The sequence below is a fragment of the Pseudopodoces humilis genome, chromosome 3, assembly GCF_049639895.1.
Source record: "Pseudopodoces humilis isolate 2021_Gansu_Grassland_sample_001 chromosome 3, ASM4963989v1, whole genome shotgun sequence".
Classification (NCBI taxonomy): domain Eukaryota; kingdom Metazoa; phylum Chordata; class Aves; order Passeriformes; family Paridae; genus Pseudopodoces; species Pseudopodoces humilis.
This window is the reverse complement of record NC_142202.1, coordinates 50,869,006-50,890,219: the sequence shown is the minus strand read 5'-3', so window position 1 is coordinate 50,890,219 and position 21,214 is coordinate 50,869,006. Positions and strand designations below refer to the sequence as shown.

General features: G+C 40.5%; 1 protein-coding gene across 3 annotated transcripts in view; it reads right to left on the bottom strand.

The window, feature by feature from the left end:
* ARFGEF3 (ARFGEF family member 3) overlaps positions 1–21,214 on the bottom strand; it is an 86,500-nt gene that overhangs the window by 22,739 nt on the left and 42,547 nt on the right. For 2 of the 3 annotated variants that reach the window (XM_088053057.1, XM_005518461.3), the window contains exons 10-24: positions 20,681–21,005; positions 19,305–19,417; positions 17,654–18,564; positions 13,044–13,210; positions 10,901–11,066; positions 9,410–9,517; positions 8,959–9,174; positions 8,602–8,712; positions 7,089–7,239; positions 6,332–6,646; positions 4,596–4,729; positions 2,916–3,061; positions 2,020–2,199; positions 1,492–1,636; positions 295–417 (exon numbers count right to left, since the gene is read on the bottom strand). In XM_088053057.1, coding sequence (XP_087909183.1) covers positions 295–417; positions 1,492–1,636; positions 2,020–2,199; positions 2,916–3,061; positions 4,596–4,729; positions 6,332–6,646; positions 7,089–7,239; positions 8,602–8,712; positions 8,959–9,174; positions 9,410–9,517; positions 10,901–11,066; positions 13,044–13,210; positions 17,654–18,564; positions 19,305–19,417; positions 20,681–21,005 — 3,311 coding nt within the window. Of the gene's footprint in view, positions 1–294; positions 418–1,491; positions 1,637–2,019; positions 2,200–2,915; positions 3,062–4,595; positions 4,730–6,331; positions 6,647–7,088; positions 7,240–8,601; positions 8,713–8,958; positions 9,175–9,409; positions 9,518–10,900; positions 11,067–13,043; positions 13,211–14,368; positions 14,453–17,653; positions 18,565–19,304; positions 19,418–20,680; positions 21,006–21,214 lie in introns of all 3 variants that reach the window. The other variant, XM_088053056.1, reaches the window with a different exon arrangement.

Genomic DNA, 21,214 nt, shown 5'->3' with positions numbered 1-21,214 from the left:
TTGTTTTATAATTTACATGAATATAAGCAAGTCCTTCAAATTCTTCAAATTGAGAAGAAGACACTTAATAGTGAGATGCATCTTTGCTGCTATAAAGACTTGAAGAACTGATAGTGTTAAAAATGTTACAGAAATAATCCCTTTGTGTTGATTTGATTTAATTTTTTTAAAGCATTCTGGACTCAACCTCTTCACGGCCCTCTCTTTCCTACCACTCTGTGTATTACATAATTGAATTATCTGTTTCTGTGGGATCAAGCCTGACATATCATGGCTTAAAAGGAAAATATTTACCCAGTCCTTTGACAAACTTCATAAGGCACATAATATAACTGGTGGCAGCGTTGGCAAAGACCTGGATGTTGTCTGTGTTTAGAAATGCTTCAAAGACGTCAAACACTGGAGCCTGGCGTTTCCCTGTGGAGATAACAAGATGAGAACTCTTCCTCACACCCCTGTAGAAATGATTTTCCAACCATTTTTCAGCAATTTAACTCAATCTGTAGAATCTTTTCTATTCTGGGCAGAGACAGAAATGATCTTGAAAGTAAAACCTTCTTTTGCTCCTGGGGCAACTCAGCCTTTCATAGGAAGTGATAGAGATTCCCTCCTTTGCCCAGTCTATGACAAATACCAGTTTATGCCTGCTCAAAAGGTAACAGCAGGTTTGAGCTCTTGGACGCAGGAGCTAATACTTCTGTTTGGTGGAGGTTTCTGTTTAGTTTCTAGTTTAGTTTTTGATAAGCACCAAGATGACATAAATCATGCAGAAAACCATTCAGACTATAGAGTAACAAAATAGCCTTGCTTTTCCAAAGTAGATTATCTCTTCAAAAGCTGTGCATGCCGGCATTCAGCCATCAGCCATAACAGATCTAAATGACAAAGTTTAGGCAGAAAACCATGTCCCTTACACGTGACTTGTCAGATTTAAACATACCTTCTAATCAGAAACAATGGGTTTTCCCTTATTAACACATAAATCTCTGGGAGGAATGCACATTCTTACCAGAAATGTGGTCTGTAATAGTACTAGGATTCTGAAAGCCTTGTGATCAAATGCCTGGACAAGCTGTTGCCTAGATTATCACATTAAGTTACCATCATGTGTAAGACGCAATAGGTTTCATACACTAGGGAAGGCAGTCCACAAGAGACATGCTACTTGAAAACAGTCCTTTTTCCAGCAGGACAGTGACAAATGCACAGCCAAGCTCAGGGCACCCTTGCACTACTGTCTTACTCAGAATTATTCAAGTAGGTTTGAAGCATTTTTTTCTCATTCTAATAATTTGTTAGAATGTAGAGGATAAAGGGTCAGAACAATATGTCTGCTTTCCTCCCTACCCCAACTAATAAGTCAGATAGTTTGTTACAGTTCTAGAGTGCTGTAGTGCCACTGTTCAGTTAGGGCTTTTAAATACATCGAGTTAGTTACTGTGTCCCCCAGGGAATCAAAAACACATTTGAAACAGTGCAGTAAGTCCTTACCCATGGAGTATTCTCCTACAAGGTACTCTTTAACTTCTGACTTGCTGCTGCTGTGCACTGTTTCCAGGGCACTGAACAGGGGTCTCCATCCTGATTGGATCTGGGCAGAACACATTTCCACCAACTCTCCTATAGAGGTGATCACCTGCAGCCGGTGTGGGAGGGGTTAAAAGAAAAAGAACCAAAAACCAGAATTGATATACAGATGGATCTTCAGAAGGAAAGAGAATGTCTTTAAACACATTCCTAGACCTCACTATGACAGTCTAGATTAATTTGTTCTTTAAAATTTTTTAGATAGTAGTAAATAAATCTTTATTTAATTGTTTTAAAGCCAGGTCTGCTGTCTCTGTGCTTTGCCAAAATGCTGGAATAGGTAGGCAGAGCACTCCCAATTCCTTGAAGGTGTTAAGGGGCAGCATTCAAGGGGAGTTTGGGAAACACTCTCAGGTGGACCAAGTGCACTCTGGAAACCATTCTTATGGGCATGGAGACCACATACAGACACACTGATCAGAGCTGACTTGCCTGGTCTTGGACATCCTCATCACATAGCTCCAGCTGCATGATGCGCTCAAAGGGGCGGAAAAGCGCCTCGTTGAAGTGAAAGTGAGAAGGCTCATTCCAGTCCATCAGCACTTCGGTGAGGATGTCATGGATGAAGGATACAGCCTTCTGGGACACGTGTCTCTCCTTGTGACAGGCAGCCTGCAGGGAAAGAAGTATTAGGTTGTGTCCAAGCAAAAAATTTGCTTTATTCAGACACTTTCAAGGGAGGTAAGCACTACATTTTACTGAATCTTCAAAACAGCTTCACCACTGATGTGACCAGGGTAATGTAATGTACAGGTCACTGTAATGAAAACAAGAGACTACTGCCATGGAAGCAGATGACTGAGACTCTGAGCTGCCGGGAGGCTCACAGATGTATGAAAGTTTGCTGACAATTAAAAACACATAGAGCTAAAAATAAACAAATACCAAAACCCATAGAACAGAAATTGTGTGAAATGTCCTTTGTTTGGACTGTGTGATGATTCTTCCCATCAAAAGGTAGCAGCTGAGCTGGTTTTATGTGGGAAAAGAAATCCTGCATCCTTTTATGGGAAGAACTGCAAGGATGCAGACCTTGACTGGGAATACAGGCAGATGGAGGAGTCACTTAGAGCCCCTTGGGGTGGTTTTTGTTTTTTTCACAATTTGTATCATATTGCAGAAGCCCAGCACCCTGTCCCTGCCCATTTCAGTCACTTGCAAGCACACTCCTTGGTGGCAGTACCGCAATATATGACACAGTATGTACAACACAGAGCAGATTTGACAGTGTTGAAGGTTGTTATAGCTGTTAAAAGCTATTAAGCCTCCTCCATCTTTTTCAGCTTTGTCACCCTGTGCACATTCCCATTTTTGTCCCCCATTCCTACCTCTACAAGGTGAGGAGCCACCAAGCTCCAGCAGCGCATGAGGTGGAGCAATGGGCGGGATTTACTCCTTACAATTCTGAGCATGGCATCACCAAGTCGGAATAAGTGAAGTGCACTTCTCCTGTCCTGTGTAGATTTTACTTCACCTACAAGAAGGTATAAGAAAAAATGGAAGCTATGCATCAGCTGCTCCTCCACTCCTAAATGTCTGAATTGGAAGTAGAAATTATTGACTAAGTGATTGATTAACTGATTAATTATTGATAAGCTTTAGTGAGGGGTGAGAAAAAGATAAAAAACAACCCAAAACCAATGTAAAACACAGCCTATGCCTGTGTAGGTAAAAGGACATTAGATGGACCCAAGTTTTAACTTTACTATACATACTTTAAGTGATCACTTTTTTTGTGAACATATGAAAGACAAAGGCTTGGAAAAGTAGTGCAGTAAAGTTAAGCAAGGAGTTAAGTAATTGATATTAAGACCCAACATGGTAGTTATGAAAGGTTTTGGTGACATCTACAGGAAAGATTATAAACTGCAAATTATTTAGCTTGAGTATTTAATTCTGTATTTCTTATTAAGCAAAGGATATAAAGAACAGAATGTGTGAAAATGCTCTTCTGTTTCCCAGTCACTAATAGCTGTTATTTCCTGTTGAAAGGGAGTCATCTTCCATTGCTCTTACAACATTTGGAAAGACACTTCATCCTCTCATTTCAAATACACTGGTGCTTTTATCTCTAACAACAGATGTAATCAGGGGACGTATCACTTTTAAAATAAAAAATAGCATTTAATTCTTCTATCTTAATTTTAATTTCAGCATTAAAACTATTGTTGATTGACCACTACATGACATGAAAAGAAGAAATCTATTTATTAAAACTAGAGTTATGAATGTTGAGGTCTGAAAACAAGCAAGACCAAAAAAATCAAAAACTTGAAATGCCATACTGAGAAAATGACAAGTAGCACTTCAGGGAGGGAGGAAACGAATTAAATTGGAGACACAGATAACAACTGTGTCAGCCACAGGACAGAACAAAACCTGTATGACTAATGTAGCTTCTACAGGCACAGTATAATAAGTGAAGTTATCTTCCTTTGTGTCCAATTCTTCTGCTCTATTTGAGACAGTGATGGAGACAACAATTTACAGGCTTTGTACTGTGAGGTACATGCTCTACTCTGTTGGGGAAAATCAAGCAGGACAAATCCCACTGCTTTATTTAACATTCTTTGTGTGCTTTGTACTCTATCACCCATTTCCTGAACACTTCTAAGGTTATCCTACTGTCAAATGTCAAACCTAAATCCAGTGTCTTAAGTCTAGATTGACCCAAATTTCCATAGTGGCCTGGGTTCAAAAACAGAGCTGTGATTATATATTGGCAGGCAATTAACACCCGCCAAAGTCCAAGAACCAAATGAACGTCCTGTGATGTGTTTCAAAGCAGGTGTGGATGTGGTCCCTGTCCAAAAAAAGTGCTCAATCTTTTCTAAAGACAAAAAATGGTTCCCACAATTTTAATAAGAAAGATCTTGTTAGGCTACATACTGTGTTTTATTTATACCTTGAAATTTCAATTGGAAAAAATTGGTAGGAATACAAAGTAAGTTCTGTAAGCAGTACAATTGTATATAGAACACTCTGTACAGGATCTTCAGGTGATTTACCTGGCATTGCTAGCGAGTAATCAACTGTATCTGTGACTGAATGGAAAAGCTGGGCCTGAGAAGCCTTCTTGAGCTGGTAAAGGAAGCCTGCCAATGCCGTCAAGTTTAACTTGTCAGCAGCATCTTCAAAAAGCCTGTAGGTAAAGAACAGAGTCTAACTGAAAAATTCATGAGATGCAGACTTAAATGTGTATGTAAGAGGAAAACTCCTATCTGTTTGTGGCTTCTCTACGTTGCCTTTCTTGACACATTGGGTTATTGAGGGCTTTTTCATTTATACAGTGCAGCAGCAAGACTTTGATCTAGAAGCTTTATTAATTAGAGGCTGGGAAGTAGGTTGCTATGGGATCAACAAGAACCTTTTCAAGATTCAACTACGGTGCTAAAACAGAAAGTCACTTTTTCAAGTTACCTTAGTGCTATAAGCCATTCATGAACCAGTAATCAAAAACCAGCTGAAACGTGTTCAGACCTCACAATAAAGATCATCATAGCCTCATTGACTAAATTTAGAGTTGCACCAGTTTGCTCCATCTGAAGTTACTGACCCAAACTTGAAAAATGAATTCATTCAAGTCTTAAATCTAAGGTTACTGTACCTGAATTGCTATTTCAGAATATTTTGCTGGTTTTGGCTGGGGTAGAGTTAATTTTTTTAACAGTAGCCAGTATGGCACTATGTTTTGTTTAAACAGTGACGAATACAAGCAAGAGTTGTTATTTTCAGCTGCAGTGGGCTCCTAGGATTTAACAGTTAAAATCTGTACACATAAAACAGAAAGCGTGGTTACACTGCAGCTCCACAGAGCTCCACAGAGATTACAGTCACATTTCACATGGTAGAGCCAGAAATTGACAAAAATATGATTTTCTGTTGTTGCTTTTCATGAAAAACTTTCTATAGTCGTAAGAAACAAGGGATTAAGTCCTAATAAACATTTGCACTTAAGTCAAAGGGTAGAAATGAAACATTAAAATTACAGTATTGCTATTCCCTAATTCTCAGAACCAAGTTTCATTGTAAGCTTCCTAAAAAAAAAGGTATTTTTATGCCCAGAGTCAAATTTTTACAAGCAGTTTATCCATTACTTTTGACTTTGAATTTACATATAACACCTTTGTACATGCAGAGAACAAGATGAAAAATGTCAGTTGGATCAAATTGCAAGGATGCAAACCCAGGAAATTTTCAACTGTAGCCTGTGCAGATTAAAAAATAGCAGAAATTATATCAGTTGGCAGACCATGATGAAAGGCATTTAAGATAGCCATTCTGTGACCATACTTGGTTCCTCCCTCCTCCTCTGGACACACTGGGGAAGCCTGATGAACTGTCCACACAGCCCTGACAGAAGCAGCTGCTTTCTGACTGACACTGGTCTTGTCAATCAGTCCCTTCCTGCCAGGACAAGACACCCCTTTACTTTGCTTAACTGAATACAACATATTAATTTACATGCAAGAAATAAATCCACCACTCTCAGGATGCATTTTATTTGCTTGGCATATGCTGTGCACAGACATACTCAGCTCAGTACTTGCAGGTACTGCAGAGATGAAAAAACCCCAGGTCTTTTAGAAACAGCTGGCTGTGACAAACATGCAGCTCTCTTGTGAAATTCAACTGAAGCAAGTGGCTGCATCCAACAAAGATTAGACCTACTGCAGCACCAAAAGGGCCATTTTGGTACAGCTTGGGGAACAAGGATTCTGGTTCCTGACAGCAGTGTTTTTACCTGTCAGCCTGTGTGGAGAGTGTGAGAACAGCCTTGGCAGCACTGGTACCACACAGCAGACTGCCTCCACGGAAGTCGAAAGCTCTGCCCTTAATGCTGTCCTTGATGAGATCCTGGATAGAAACTGGCTGAATGACAGGATGGCTGCTGAGGGTGGTCTCTTGCTCGGGGGTCAGTGCCTGAGCAGCCTCCCCAGGCTCAGAGTCTGGGTGCAGCCCTCCAGGTGCCTGCTGTGACTGGGTGATGGTAAGAGAGGGCTGGGCAGCACCATCACTGAAGTGTGTGTGCTCCAGCGTGCTGATGTACTCACACACCCTGAGAACACACAGGAGAAGTGAAAAATTAATCAACACCCCAGAACAACTCCTCTCTCCACTAGTCACAGGACATTTTCCTCAAACCATAGACAGATGATTTCTAACTCTCAAACTACAAACAGATGAGCTTTCTTCTTACATCCTTTGGCCCCCCATGTGCCTCAACAGCAAGTAGTTTGGTGGAGGTGCCTGAAAAGCCCATTTAGGTTCCTGGGTCTGCCACAGTCTTCTGGTAACTTTGAAGCTTCTAAGCACTGATTTTGTCCCTGAGCAGTGGTGGAAAACAGCACCATCTTTTCATTTAGAGATACTGACAGCTAATTCACTCTGACACTGTTTATACAGAACACTCACAGAATCTGCAAAGCCCTTTTTCTGAGTCCCTTACTTTTAGGCAACATGGCATGAATTCTGGCTATTTTGGGAAAGCTGGTGAATACCTGAATACATGAGGCCAACAGTCCTGATTATGGCTTCCCATCTCCAGACCCACATTAAGGACTGCATCCATACACAAAACATGAGCAGTGTGCAGGCAGACTCCCTGCACTTTCCCCATCTGCTCCAGTTTCTGCTCCACTTTCTGTTTCACTGCAGCATAAAAAAAAATTAAATAAAATTAGATTCTTCAGCTTTTAAACCAACACTGGTTTGCATACAGGGTGATGGCAAAAGATTACAGTCTGAAATCTACAAAATAACATGAATTTGTGTCAAAAAAAACCCCAGAGAAACCCATTTCCTAATAAACCTAAGATAGCTTTAAAACTGAAATCCTTTTTGACTGATCCTATATACAGGAGAAAAATCAATGTTAGACTGACATCCTCCACCCCCAAATTCACATCCTGTTGCCCACAGAACAGTTGCGGATTGCCAGTGACATTTCTCTTTGGAGATGGCCAACTGGATATTTATTTATTTTTACCAAAATCTCCTTTGCTATGGAAAAAAAATAGCATTTATGGATTTCGCATATATTTCCATACAAAAAGTTTCACCGAAACCTTCTTGTCAAAGCAAAACTAATCTTGATCTGAGCCACAACCATTTGGATCTATTTATTTTTTCAGAGAATCCCTGAAAAGCTTTGCTTTCATGCTGCATTGGAATGGAAACAAGTTTTGAAGCTTTTTAAGCTTTCACAGAACAGATCTGTTGGCCTCTGGCCACTGCTGCTGCCTCCTCTTTTCTTCAGCATAATCTGGACAACTCACTTCAGTTATGTCCAGCAGAGCAGTCAAAAGCTTTCTTAAGCTTAGGCTTTTTCAGTTTTGTTTTCTCTACCAAAACACCAAATTTAAGTACCAAGCAGGGTCATTTGTGCAACACTGTGTTTTGCTATGGGCTTCTTGCCATTAGAAATCAAATGTAACCAGAGAAATTATACGTACAAATAGTCACTGCAGACAACAATGGACTTCAACTTCCACTGAATTTAAAATGATGGTATAGAGATGCAGAACTTTTTGTATGCTATAAAGGCACAATTTTTTATTCCATTTTAATTTAACATGATTCAGAAACAGTTTTAAATATCTGATGATGATGATGACATAAGATAAGCAAGGATATATAAACCAGACAGGGAGAGCAATGCAAACTCAGCTTACATTACCACCCAACACATAAAAATCCCCAAAAAAACTGTTTCTCTAATGCTTTCTGGTTGTACTAGTATCACAAGGTTTAAAAAGCACACACTGAAAAATGCTCTTGGCTTATGCCCTGTTCCACTAATTTCAGTTCCATATAGAATATAATTAGCAGGACATAATATTAAGAATCTAGGAGAGCAGGACAGGTACTGAAGACACACATCCCATGTGCCTACAAGCAAGTGGTGCACAGCAGAACAACAGAGGGCAATGTCACCATGGGTGGCAAAGTGTTTTCCAGTTGTAGCTTCACAGGCAATATAAGATAAGGTAGGTAATTTAATCATGTAGTTACCTTGAGCAATAGCATCACTGGGTTCTTGGATTTCTTTTTCCTCTTTCTCCTCTTGGACACAGGAGGCCGCAGACATTTGGGCAAGAGCAGATGCACAGTTAGCAGCAACTCCTGTAAAGCAACAACACAATTACTGTATGACCAACGTTTCCTCCCCAGTCCCATACAACCTCAACAAGAGGTAGGGTCTAGGAAAGTTGGCTGGATATGTTCATGCTGTAGGGCACTCTATTCGTGTTCCCACCATCCCTATGCAAAACTGGAGCAGCATGCTGCATTTCTTTCTGCCAAATTCCTTCAAGGAAAGTTACCATCCTATTTTATGAGTCTGTCATGACATCCCACATGCAGCATTACCTAGAGCACAGCTCAGCCGGGCTGCCCTCCTTAGTCCATCCAGGCTCAGGCAGATGGAGTCCTTCTCCTTCTGGTTCTGCTCTTTGGCTCCTTCTGCTCCCAAGATGAAGGCCAGCCCCTTGGAGCTGCCTGCCATGCGGCCGGTCAGTGGGGTGGACAAAGTGTCAATCAAGTTCTTCCAACAGCCAATTAAAATGTATCTGGCAAAAGCAATTCCTAGAGTGGAAAAAACAATAATACTATTACTACTAGGAAATGACACAACAGAAGCTTTATCATTAGTAAAAAGCCAAGTCACATTTGTCCTCTGCACACTGAACTACTAATTCACATGTACAATGTACAAATATACTTAGTTTTAAAATTGGTTTTCTACGCAATTTATCTGTATATGCTTTTGGTGCATAATGATCCACTGCTGGTAGACACACTCATAATACAGTCTTAGTACCTGCAACAACAGAATCATCTGTCTTCCGATTTTGGCAAAGAGGAGATTGAGCTGAAGCAGATGCCATCAATTGGCCACCAATTGCACTGCTGCCCAAGCCGTCAATGTCTGCCAGAACATTAAAAAACATCAGATTACATTATTTGACACACAGATGGTACAAGGAAAGCACGTCTTACTGGCTCTGTGTTCCTGACTTCTCAGGTGTGCTTTTTTGTTACTCTTTCTGGCAGCCTTCTAAAGCCTTGGTATAAACATGAGCTGTGGCACTTTAGGCTTTGCCCAGTATAACCAATGTTTTGTTTAACAGGCGAGACATCCCACTCTCAAAAGCTGCTTTCCCCTTCAAGTTCCACAGTGAACAGAATTTCCAGTAGAGATTTCGTGGTATTTCTTCCAGTTCAGAACTTACCACACACTAAATCTCTGCATTTCTTAGTATATTATTTTAAACCTTGCTAAATCCTGTATTTAGATGTTTCCAGACCTCAGTCTGAGTCCTCAAGGTGCATTTGGATCCTATGTCCTAAATGTGATTTTCAGTAGACCTATGCATGCTCCATCTCAACAAAACAAATACAATACTTTCTCCAACACAACAAAAGACCAGTTTCTCACAGAGAATTTAATGTTAGGGACACCAGGTTAATTTTCTTTCTAACAAGCTCCATCTCCACAGCCAGGTATCGTTTTTTCCAAGCCTTTCATCTTCCCAGCTCAGTAGCTAAAAGTAACACTGAGCTCAATACAATCAGCAAAAAAACTTTTAGAGCAGTACCCTTTGATCACCACTTAATGGCTCAGCTGAAGCCAGTGTTCTCCCTGCATACATTATTTTAATTACATACACATTAAAGCAGACAGTCAATTTTATATCAATACAGTATCATAGCCATCCTGCTGTCTTTCAGCTGATACAATTTGATTTTTTTCCCCTCAAATGAAGCTAAGGATTGCTTTTAAGCACTTGTGCTTCAGGTCTTCAGCTTCTCTCTAATGCCATTTGGCATATCCCTGGCATAGCTGAAGTCTGAACTGAGGGGAGTCCAATCTGTGGAAGGCTTCCAGGATCAGATGCCACTATTTATATTTGTACTGCACCGCAGGCACACTGAAATGGCTTTGCTATGACATCAAGAAAACAGCAGCCTTACTGTTTATCATTAACAAGTATCAAGTCTACCAGAACTGAAGCTGACAGAATTAAGAGATGTTTTGATTCAGTGAACAAAACTACTCTCCATGTCTCCCAGGGACAGTTTTGATTTTTTTTTTAAACCTATGCCTCAAAACCACTCTGATGAGCCAAAACAAACACTTAAGTACCTGCCACAGCTAGGTCTGGCTCCTTCTCTACTGATAATTCCACAAGACATCACATATTGCATGCTTACATGCTGTTCTATATGTAACTCAGTAAAGCAGCATGTCACTGTAGCTTGTTTTAGACACATTTGGTAGTTAGCCTTGCCACCATAATATTGTACTGACCTGTCAGCATGCTGATAAGTGGAAGGCTGTATTCCTCAGGGCTTCCCCAGTATCCAGCTTCACCTAGCATGTTCCTTTCTAGTACCTGGTGGTACAGTTCTTCAACCCAGGCCTGGGAAAATACCATCAACACTCCACTGGACTGGACCTGCTTCATGAACTCCTTCTGCAGAGAACCATAAAAGCCAAATGTAAGACAACAGTGTAAACCCTATAGCATAAGCCCCCAGATCTACTTCTGAGTAAGGGATTGCAGAAGTAGAAATTAAGTTACAAGAATTAATGGAGGACTGCAATCTTAGAATTGTTAAGGTTGGAAAATATCTTTAAAATCATCAAGTCCAACCGTCAGCAGAGCACCATCACCATGTTCACCATTAAATCATGTCCTGAAGTGCCATACCCACATGTTTTTTTAATGCTTCCGTGGGCAATCTGTTCCTCTTCCTTACAACCCTTTCCATGAAAAGAAATTTCCTAATATCTAGTCTAAGCCTCTCCTGGCACATCGTGGGATCCTTTCTTCTAGTCCTGTCACTTATTATCTGGGAGGAGAGGCCTACCCTCACCTCACTACACCCTCCTTTCAGGGAGTTGTAGACAATGAGGAGGTCTCCCCTGAGCCTCCCTTCCTCGAGGCTAAACAAAGCCAGCTCCCTCAGTCACTCCTCATAGCACTTGGTCTCTAGACCCTTGACCAGCTTTGTTGCCTTCCTCTGGACTCACTCCAGGACCTCAAAGTCCCTTCTTGTATGGGACTCCATGAGTGAAACCAGGATTTGAGGTGTGGCCTCACCAGCAGAGGGATGATCCCTGCCCTGGTCCTGCTGGCCACACTATTCCTGGGTACAGGCTCAGGATGCCATTGGCCTTCTTGGCTACCTGAGCACACACTGGATCATGTTCAGTTGGCTCATCAGCACTCCCAGATCTTTCTCCCACAGGCAGCTTTCCAGCCACTCTGCCCCAGTCTGTAATGCCACACTGGGTTCTTGTGACCCAAGGGCAGGGTCTGACACTTTACCTTATTGAACCTCATACAATTGGCCATGCCCCATCAACCCAGCCCACCCAGATCCTTCTGTGTCTGTCTTTGCAGTGGAGAATGACATGAACAGCTCTCCCTTCTCCTACTGCAGTTAATGCAAGATGCAAATCAGAATGACAGTTCTTGCACAATGACAATGGGACAAGCTGATCTCTCGCTATTTCCACCAGGTAGCAGTAGGATCTCAAATCCAATTAAAAGAAGTTGAGGTACCTAAAGTGGCCTGCCCAACAACTGTGTCTTTCTGCATTGAATGGTCATCACAGATGAACTGGTCTCCAATTATTTATCAGAAGGATCTCTAAGAATAATAGGTCATGCTCAGGCCTGTTGCACACACTGAATCCTCTAGAGAATGTCCTGAGTCACAGATCTGCACTTCTGCTGCAGAACACACCAGAACTAAGGATGATGTTAAACTCCATTTGTTTTTGAGATGATCTAGATTATAAATTCTCTTACACTGGAAGTTCAGAAATAATTATACATTTTGACACCTTTTTTATTTTTTCCATATATCACAATTTTTTTTGTTTTTTCAGAAAACTCTGAAGCAATGTCTCTTGAGCAACTAAGTTGAAAAACATGCATCCATGTTTTATAACTCACAATTTTTAAAAAGCCCCAGAAGCTGAGTAATTCCAAGTATAACAAAAATCATAATTTCACATTACTAAGATCTACTTATTTTTCACTTTAACTTCTCATGTCTTCATCTACAGAAATTCAAACTGAGTATTAGGCAAAAAAAGCCAGTTGCAAGATGAAGGTATGTTTACGCACATTATCAAGAGACAATACTTGTTGTATCACATGATGCTAATCTATTCTGAAAACAGCTTTACCATCAAAATGACTGCGACCTTAATGACAATCAGTAAGCAGCATTCCTTCCCACCAAACCACAGTGTAATTCACATGCATGACACTTACCATGCAAAATTCATAAGCAGCTTGGAGAACGCTTCATTTGCAATTACTATTTCTCTACTTAACAAGCATCCTGAAGGCTTTATGTGTGGGCTGGTTTATGTGAAATGAAGCAAAATAAATTTTCATTTTTTAAAAACAATTATCCCATATTCTCCAACTCACCAGCAACACAGGGGCTTGGGCAGGCTTCTTCCTGTAGTAATCTGAGTTTGCCAATTTTAGGTTGAGCAGTAAAGTGTAATGTGATAACACATAGAGACTGTCTGCATTCATCAGAGTCTGGAAGTTGAAATTTAGGTTTCCCTCAAATCCTGGTGAGTGCATCATACCTAACAAAAACACCATGTGAGCTCTCATATTTTACACAGATTTTTACTGGAAAAAATATCAGAAACTCTCCCTAGCATTTTGACAGCAACAGATTGCTAGAATAGTTAATGAATCATCTCTAGAAATTACTCTACTAAACATGCTAGAATAGAGAATAGAAAAATAAGTAGTTCATCTAGAATGCAAGATAAACTGAACACTCCAGTCACAGTCCAGCATAGCAACATGCTAAATTTGAAATAAGCAAGGAGCACCAGCATTCATTAGGATGACTATCAAGTACAAAGCAAAGGGCAGGATATATCTGCAATGCTAACTGGAAAAGTGAGGTGGAAAGGAGCAGACCCAAAGTCTGTGCACTTAACTGAGAATACACTGCACCAATTGGTGCTAATGAGGTTTACAGCCTTTTAACCCCTCAGTAAACCTGTTCTGGCTAAGTCAGTTGCTGGATGGGGACTGGAGTGCTCTACACCTTGCATGATCAGTCTGTAATCATCATTCTCTCCATGGCCTAGAGGTATGTGGACAAATATCTGAGGCAAAGCTGGCTGGAACTAGTTACAACTCCAAGCCCTATTTATCTAACACCAAGGACTACTTTCTCTAAATAGCTGAGAACTTGCACTTCTGTCATCCCAGAAACCACCTGTAAAGTACTCACTAGACCTGAAAACACTATTTCTATGAAGCCTACAGCTATGCTCAGTGGCACAATCCCTTCTTCCCATGGATGACAAATAGCTGACCTACTGGTAGAAAAATATCAATCAAGTATGAGCAACACCTAATTGAATCCCCATGATCTGTAGCTTGAACCATGAAAAAACCAGTAATACCAGATCCAACCACATGAGTTATAGTATTTCATGGTTTTCACATCAACAGTGAAATTCGTTCATACAGTGTCAATTAGGGAAGACTAAGAAGTCAGCTTTATTCTAAAGGAGTATTTGAAATGGAGCAAAAACCAGCTTCCAAGATTAGTTACAAGATGAAGCAAAGCTGTGTCATTTGTTAACTGCTGCAGTGGTTTACTGTGAACATATTCCTCCCACCATAAAGCTCATACCTCTTCTTAGACAAAATACAACAAACCATTAACATTAAAAAAAAAAAAAATCCACACACAGAAAAGAAGCAAATGTTTTTCTTGCCTCGTGAGGGTTTGAAAGCTCTGTGCTGCTGCCTTCTCGGACTTTCCACTGTCGTCACTTTGGGGGCGTGGATAAGGTGAGTAACTGTTTGAGGGTGGATTTAGAAAGAGAGTAACTGTTCCAGGGTGGGTCTAAAAAATGAGTATCTGTTCAAGGGAGCAACCTTTGTGGAAGAAGGGCGATAGGGTTGGCCACAAACCACACCCACACCCACAGAGGCTGGTGAATGTTAACAGAGAGCCTTTACCAGAACTGCAACCATGTGCCTGGAAATAGCCTGTGAGTAGTTCTAGTGATTCCTTCATTATTGAAAGCAAAGATGCATCTTAACACTCTGTTGGATGGAGGATCATGATATTGATGTAGATATCTCATCTCCCACTGTTTTTTTGTCTTATCTCTCTTAAATCTGTACTTCAGGGAATAGAACCTGCTAGAGTAATAAAAACCTCAAGGCAGAGATGTACATAAAAGTAAAAAAAACCCAACAAAACAAAAAACCCAACAGAAAAGCCCAGTTTATTTTGCATTAAAATGTTTTTTAAAATGCGCAACCTCCTATACAAGTTTAGAATTAAAAAAGAAGGTGTAGAAGTGCACAGAAAAGTGGATATTCCATTAAGGGGATGTATTTGAGCACCAAAAAGTGTTGGGGAAAAATATGTTCCTTAACTTCCTCTAAAATATGGGAAAACAAACAACTGCATTTATGAGATGTTGGGATCACAAAAACGGAAGATGATACTTACCAGCATAAAAACCTTTCCTCTAAAAAGTAGGGAATTAAAACTGAAGATGGGCTAACTCCTAACTTTAGAGTTAACCAAGTTGTTTTCAAATTTTAATTTCATTATAACTCTGCTTAGCTGACTTCACCTTTTCCATGCTTATCTCAGCAGTGCCTTAAATTTCTACCTCCATTCATTCATTGCCTTTCAATCCTATGAAAACATCCTAATTTTGCAATGCTATCTATATAAGGACCTGGCTTATAGGAAAGAGCACTAAACTGTATTATCCTTCCAAAGAGTAAGAAAAATAAAAAATTGAAACAAAGCAATTAAGTAAGGTCTCCCAGAAACACAAAAATACTGCTTCTGTACTGACTGGTCTCAGAACTGCATCTGCAACTTTTCTCAACTCAAATCTTAAACTCTCAAATTTCCCAAAGTATTCTTCAAGAATTATGCATGAATAAATGTTGTATATACAATGAATATAGACAGAGGGATCATCACCAAATTTGTGCCTGGAGCAGCTGGTGCTAATGGAGGACTCCTAAAGTAGGGACCTTCATGTTGCTTATACAGGCAGATCAAACTGGTGTTTCAGAAGCTCTCCAGGGGGAGTTCTTACGCCCTGATGTTTCAAGTTTTCTATGTCTCTCTCTCTAAAGTCTTCAAACTCATGGCTCTCTCACCCACACAGGAGCACAAGTTCTCACTTCGGGAGGACTGATGGACATTTGCTTAAGATCTGAGGTACAAGTTAAGGGGCTGTTTCAGCTGGACTGAGTCTCATTCCAGGTGTCCAACTGAAATAGGAACCATGCAGATCTTAAAAAAGTATAAAAGCACAACCCTGCAACAGCCACATCTCCATGGAAACTCCAGGATACCTCTTCCAGGCTGTCTTAGGACAGTGACTTGCTACTCCACTTTTCCATGATTCCTTACTGAATGGTGTCTTTTACAAGTACTTCACCAAATCCATCTGCAAACGTGGTGTACATTTTTAAAGTACAGATTCAGCCACAGGGGCTGCTTTCTCAAGATAAGTGAAAGGTCTCTCTCAACAATCTAAGTCCCAAACTAGGTATCTTTTTAAGATATGCAAACCACAAATAATGGATTTAATGCAGAAATTGAGTTATATTCTTCCATTTTTCTCACTGTATTATTCATACTGAATGCCAAGAAAAGCTATGTTTAGCCTTAAAATCTAGATTCTCCTAGGTCCACATCTTCCAAAGCTTTATAGCACTCTATAAAGACTTTACAGACAAAAGAAGTGGCATGCTCATTTATGCACAAGGCAACAGGTGCACAAAGGTTTGAGCTAGAGGTCTAACACTGGTCTTTCAGCATAACCCCAAGATTACTCTTTTTCAGGAAAAAAGATATACCTGTGGCAGAAAGGGTGCTCTTGAACCCCTCAATTAGGAAAGTGGTTAACATCAGTCTCTCTTTCAAGGTATTTCCTTTCTGTGATATAAAATGGCCAGCGTTTCTTAAGAATACCATTGATCATCTTCCTGAGTTAGGGTTTATCTGGGTAGCATTTAAATAGGATATCAGGAATATCATCTTATTCACCCATCTTCATATCTAAACTATGCTGCATGATGACGGGAAGACTCCCCCCTTCTGACTCTGTATGAATTTAATGTGTGTGAGAGCACAAATGAATGAAGCAATGATTAGGAGACGAGCAATAGGAAAGGCAATTGCAGTAAAGTAAGTTAAAAAAACAGAGACATATATTTAAGTAAACATTTTCATTTTGCCCACTGTCAGGAAAGTAAAGCCCTTCTAAAAATATATATTTACACACATTTTAAATATCCTGTCAATAGGACAAACTAGCCTTTGCATAACTTTTTTTGTTTGTTTGACAGGTCAAGATCCCAAATGTTCTAACCATGAAAGAACTGAAGATATTTAATCTCTTAGAAGGCATGATCTTAATTTTTCACTTGGTCTGGGCTTTGAGCTTTGCATTTCCTGTCATACTAGACCAGCAGCACTAACAAAAACAAAAGAGTGAAGACAAACTCTCCTATTTCCCTATCTTTTCTAGAGCTTACTGCTGTGGAATTGTAACCACCGTCTTTGTAAGGCTGGCATTATTAAAAATAACAGCGCAGTGATGTACTAAGCTACTTATATCTCATTACAAACAGGTGATGGGACTTCCCACACCCCTCTCATGCTAAGGGGCAACCCTGACCTCTCTTTAATGACACCATGAGCCAAGCTTCTCACCATAGCTTCACAAACCTGCAAAGGGGTATCTTGCTACAGCAAATTCCATTTCTTTATTGATTCAGGACATAATCCAGAGCCTGTTAAGAATCAATGGAGGTACCTCCCTTTGAATCAGTGCTTGCATACTCAATTTGCTTTGCCCTAAATGAAGTGTGTTCCTGTGGAGGAATGTATGGTGTAAAGCTCAAACTTCCTCATTCTGGGTATGTTCTCTGAAGATGAAATCCTACAAGCGAATCTGTGTACAGTGCTGTAAGAGTGTGCATGCTGGTTAGACAGTAAATATTTGCTTGCAAACCTGAGCAGAACGTTGAAGAGAAGCTCTGCAGTGCTCCATCCACTTCTTCTATGCTGGGAAGAGCTATAAGCCTAGGAAGAAGCGCTTCAAGTGACTGGATAAAGAGCCGTGCACTGTGTTGGTCTGCTTCTTGGCTCTTCAGCAGTTTCAGAGAGAGAGCAGCAGTGCGTAAGGACCTGTGACCCGGGCAATCCCGTGGTGTCTGCTCCTCATCAGCCAGGGAACAATTGTCAGAGCCTATGTCTGAGACATCAGACCTGCCCGAATCTTTTTCTGCTGCCATGGAATACTGATCACATGAATCAAACTCAGTCCTAGAAAGGTCCTGGTCATCTACACTGAAGTTACTTTCACTGTATCTGGAGCCATAGGACCGGGTCTTGCAATCAACTGATAAAAAGTTAGTTATATCTGGATAGACTATGGTGTGGCTTCTTTGAACAACATCTGGCTGGTCAATGGTTTCTGACTCTGGTTCTCTGTAATGAATCTCTTTGCTTTCGTGTCCAGCTGGAGATGGCAGGGAGTTTTTTTGATTTTCTGGATTATCCTCTGGAGTTGTTTGTCCCATATCCCCCTCCAAAGTAGTCTGACCAGTGTCTGTGGTAACACTAATGCTAATATCAGGACTCTTCTCATTTACTGATTCCCAGGCAGGGTTTTCTGAGGACAGGATGCGTCTCTGCCACCTGAAGTCAGCATCATTGATCTCCATGGAGTCCCTGCTTGTCTCGGTCCCATCCTTCAATTCTTCTAAGTGCTGGAGCAGCAGCTGGATCTGCTCTTCACTAAGACCCCTCCCTTGGCTCAGCTCATCTAATGCTCCAAGCAGGGCAAAGACGCAGGACACTGAAGCATAACACGCTTCAATACCACCTTTGATGCACGCTTCCGTCATCCCATCCATGATACTACAATCAACACAGAGTTTATTTAAGTGATGCAACATGTATGGTGAGCACGTCACTGTCATTCAACACTATCTTCCCATAACCAGGAAAAAAAGAAGTGAACTTATCCTTTAAGACTATTCCTGAGAAAGACAATTAGTGTAAGAACAAATTACTAAGTCCCCTATGCAAGCATGGTCATTCTGTAAAGGGAGTGCCAACAAGGGAAAGTTACCATGCATTTATAACAGCATGCACAGCATGTTCTCTCTTACAGACAAACACTTAAACTAAAAAAAAAAATCTCAACCCCCAGCTGAACTAAATTTAAAGGCCATCTGTGTCCTGAAAATGTTGTTATCTACAAGATATGATCTTTATAAGAACTGAGAACCCTTCTTGCTCAATATGACAATGTTTAAAATTTCTATGACCTCCTCTGACTTCATCTTGAAAATATACCTCTAAAGAAACACACATTTATTTTACTGCAAGTTTAAGGACCCATACCCAAAATTTTTCAGCTGTAAACCAACATATTTGGGAATTTTGGCAAACTCAACAAAGTAGTTATCTACATCTTCACAAACAGGCCCAGACTGATGACAAACCAAGCAAGAACTTTTACACCTTTTCCATTTTCAGAGCTTATTTAACCAGGCAGATACCCTGGCTGATACTGGATGTGCTCCTGAACTGCTTAAGTGTTCTATGTGCACAGGTTTAAGACAGAAGAGGCTAAAGGAGAAAACAAAACGTACAGCTTGAGAAGATCCAGATGGGACTTTCTTTTAGAAATAGACCTCTTCTTGGATTCTGACTCAGAAGAGCAGGGCCCTGCCAAATCACAAAGCTGCTGTGGACTGCCAAGTATCTGAAAGGAAAAGAAACTGAAATAAGTAGAAGATTATCTAAGTATAATTTAAATACAATAAATAAGTAACAATTCTATCAAGCCCTGGAACCCAAGGTAGCACTACTGCAATTTCTCACAGCAAAGGGAAATGGCACAGTGATGTTCTACTTATTAAAGCTACCTTTCCTCCTTTTAGAAGCAGAAAAGCAAGTAAAGGAGAATATTCAGCAAGAATCACATTTAGAATGTTTTCCACTGCTTTACATTTTTGACTGATTTTTTTCATCTGATACTGCACACAATACAATTTTTATGCCTACATGAGTATTTATTATTATATTTTATACCAAAGGAAGCCTCTCTCCTCAGCCACCTAATTACAAAATTATGGAGTCACGCAATGATTGGCAAAGTGATTCTTTCAGATTCAACCTGTTAGGTATGTCCTGCACAAAAAAACATTAGACTAAGCTTTTCCTAAAACTTCAGTTATCATCTTGCTATTGTTTAAAATTAAACAAAGACAATGACAGGATGACTCCTAGTTTAGACAGGAACCAAATGGGTGGCTGCGTGGTGTTAAGAGAGGTTTTTCAGAAATAGAACAGCCAAGGTATGCACAAGCTAGATGAAAAATTCTCTAGGTGATACCACTGTTCCTACAAATTACTTAAATTTCCTTGTGTTCCACAATATGGAAAAACCCATGATTTCAGCTGGTGCTCAAACAAGTCTCCCAGTGCTCCAGTTCTAGTGCTCTCAGAGGCGCTGGGCAAGAGGCCAGAATGGACTGGTCTTGAAATGGCTTTTTAAGCCATTGTCAACTTTCTTGTATATATTCAAAAAAAGCTCCAAGAAACTGGATTTCAAAAACCTGGCATGTAATCAAAGCATACATTCATCTTATTGCCTGGAAACCACAATGTGAGGACGTGTCTGGGGAAAGATGCCAAAGAAGTTGCAAACTGGATCGTTACGCTTTATCTCACCCAAAAGAGCAGTCGTGACTCAGTGATAGGATCTGCTCCATGCAGCATCACAGCATGAGCCCTGATGGAGTTACCATAGTAGCTTGTGTTGTGGACACAAACACAGCTCTTACAACTGCATCAAACTATTTGTCAGAGTGGTGCTGATGTACCAGTTGTGCTCAGAAAGGACTATTTCAACAATCCTAGTTGAGAAGGGTTGAAATGCATTGCTATGTACATATCAACAATGCTTGTCGTTGAATAAACATTTTGTTTTACGTGCCTGGATTTGCACATGTGATTACCCTACCTCTTTCATAATTTTGATGGCTTCTACTCGATGCTGAGGTGGTGGGTAAAGCAATATCCGGTGATACAGAGACTGTAGCACAGGCTTCATGGATTCCACTGACCCCACCAGTCGAACCAGTTCTGCTGCAATATAATATATGGTCCGTGCAACAGGCCCACTAAGGGCAGGTGCTGTGGAAGAGCAACCTGAACCCCGGCCATGATCTGAGATCCCTGAGGAAGGTGAATCAGCCTCAAGGCAGATGCTGCTGTGGGCAGAGGTGATAGTTTTGTCATGGATTGGATTTCCCAGGATTACTATTAAGGCTGGACACAGATGCTTCCTGAGAAAGAGAAAAGCAGCAGATGGTAACTGGAAAAAAAATACTCTTACAAGAACAGATTGAAAATAGCCCATGGTTAAATGAGATACACACTCTTGTTTTAATGATCAGTCAAACAGCAGTGGTTAGATACAAAAACAAATTATGCCAGGCTTTTTTCACCTCCCAAGCATCAGCCTGCTAGTCCATATGGAAATACCTCTGTGTGC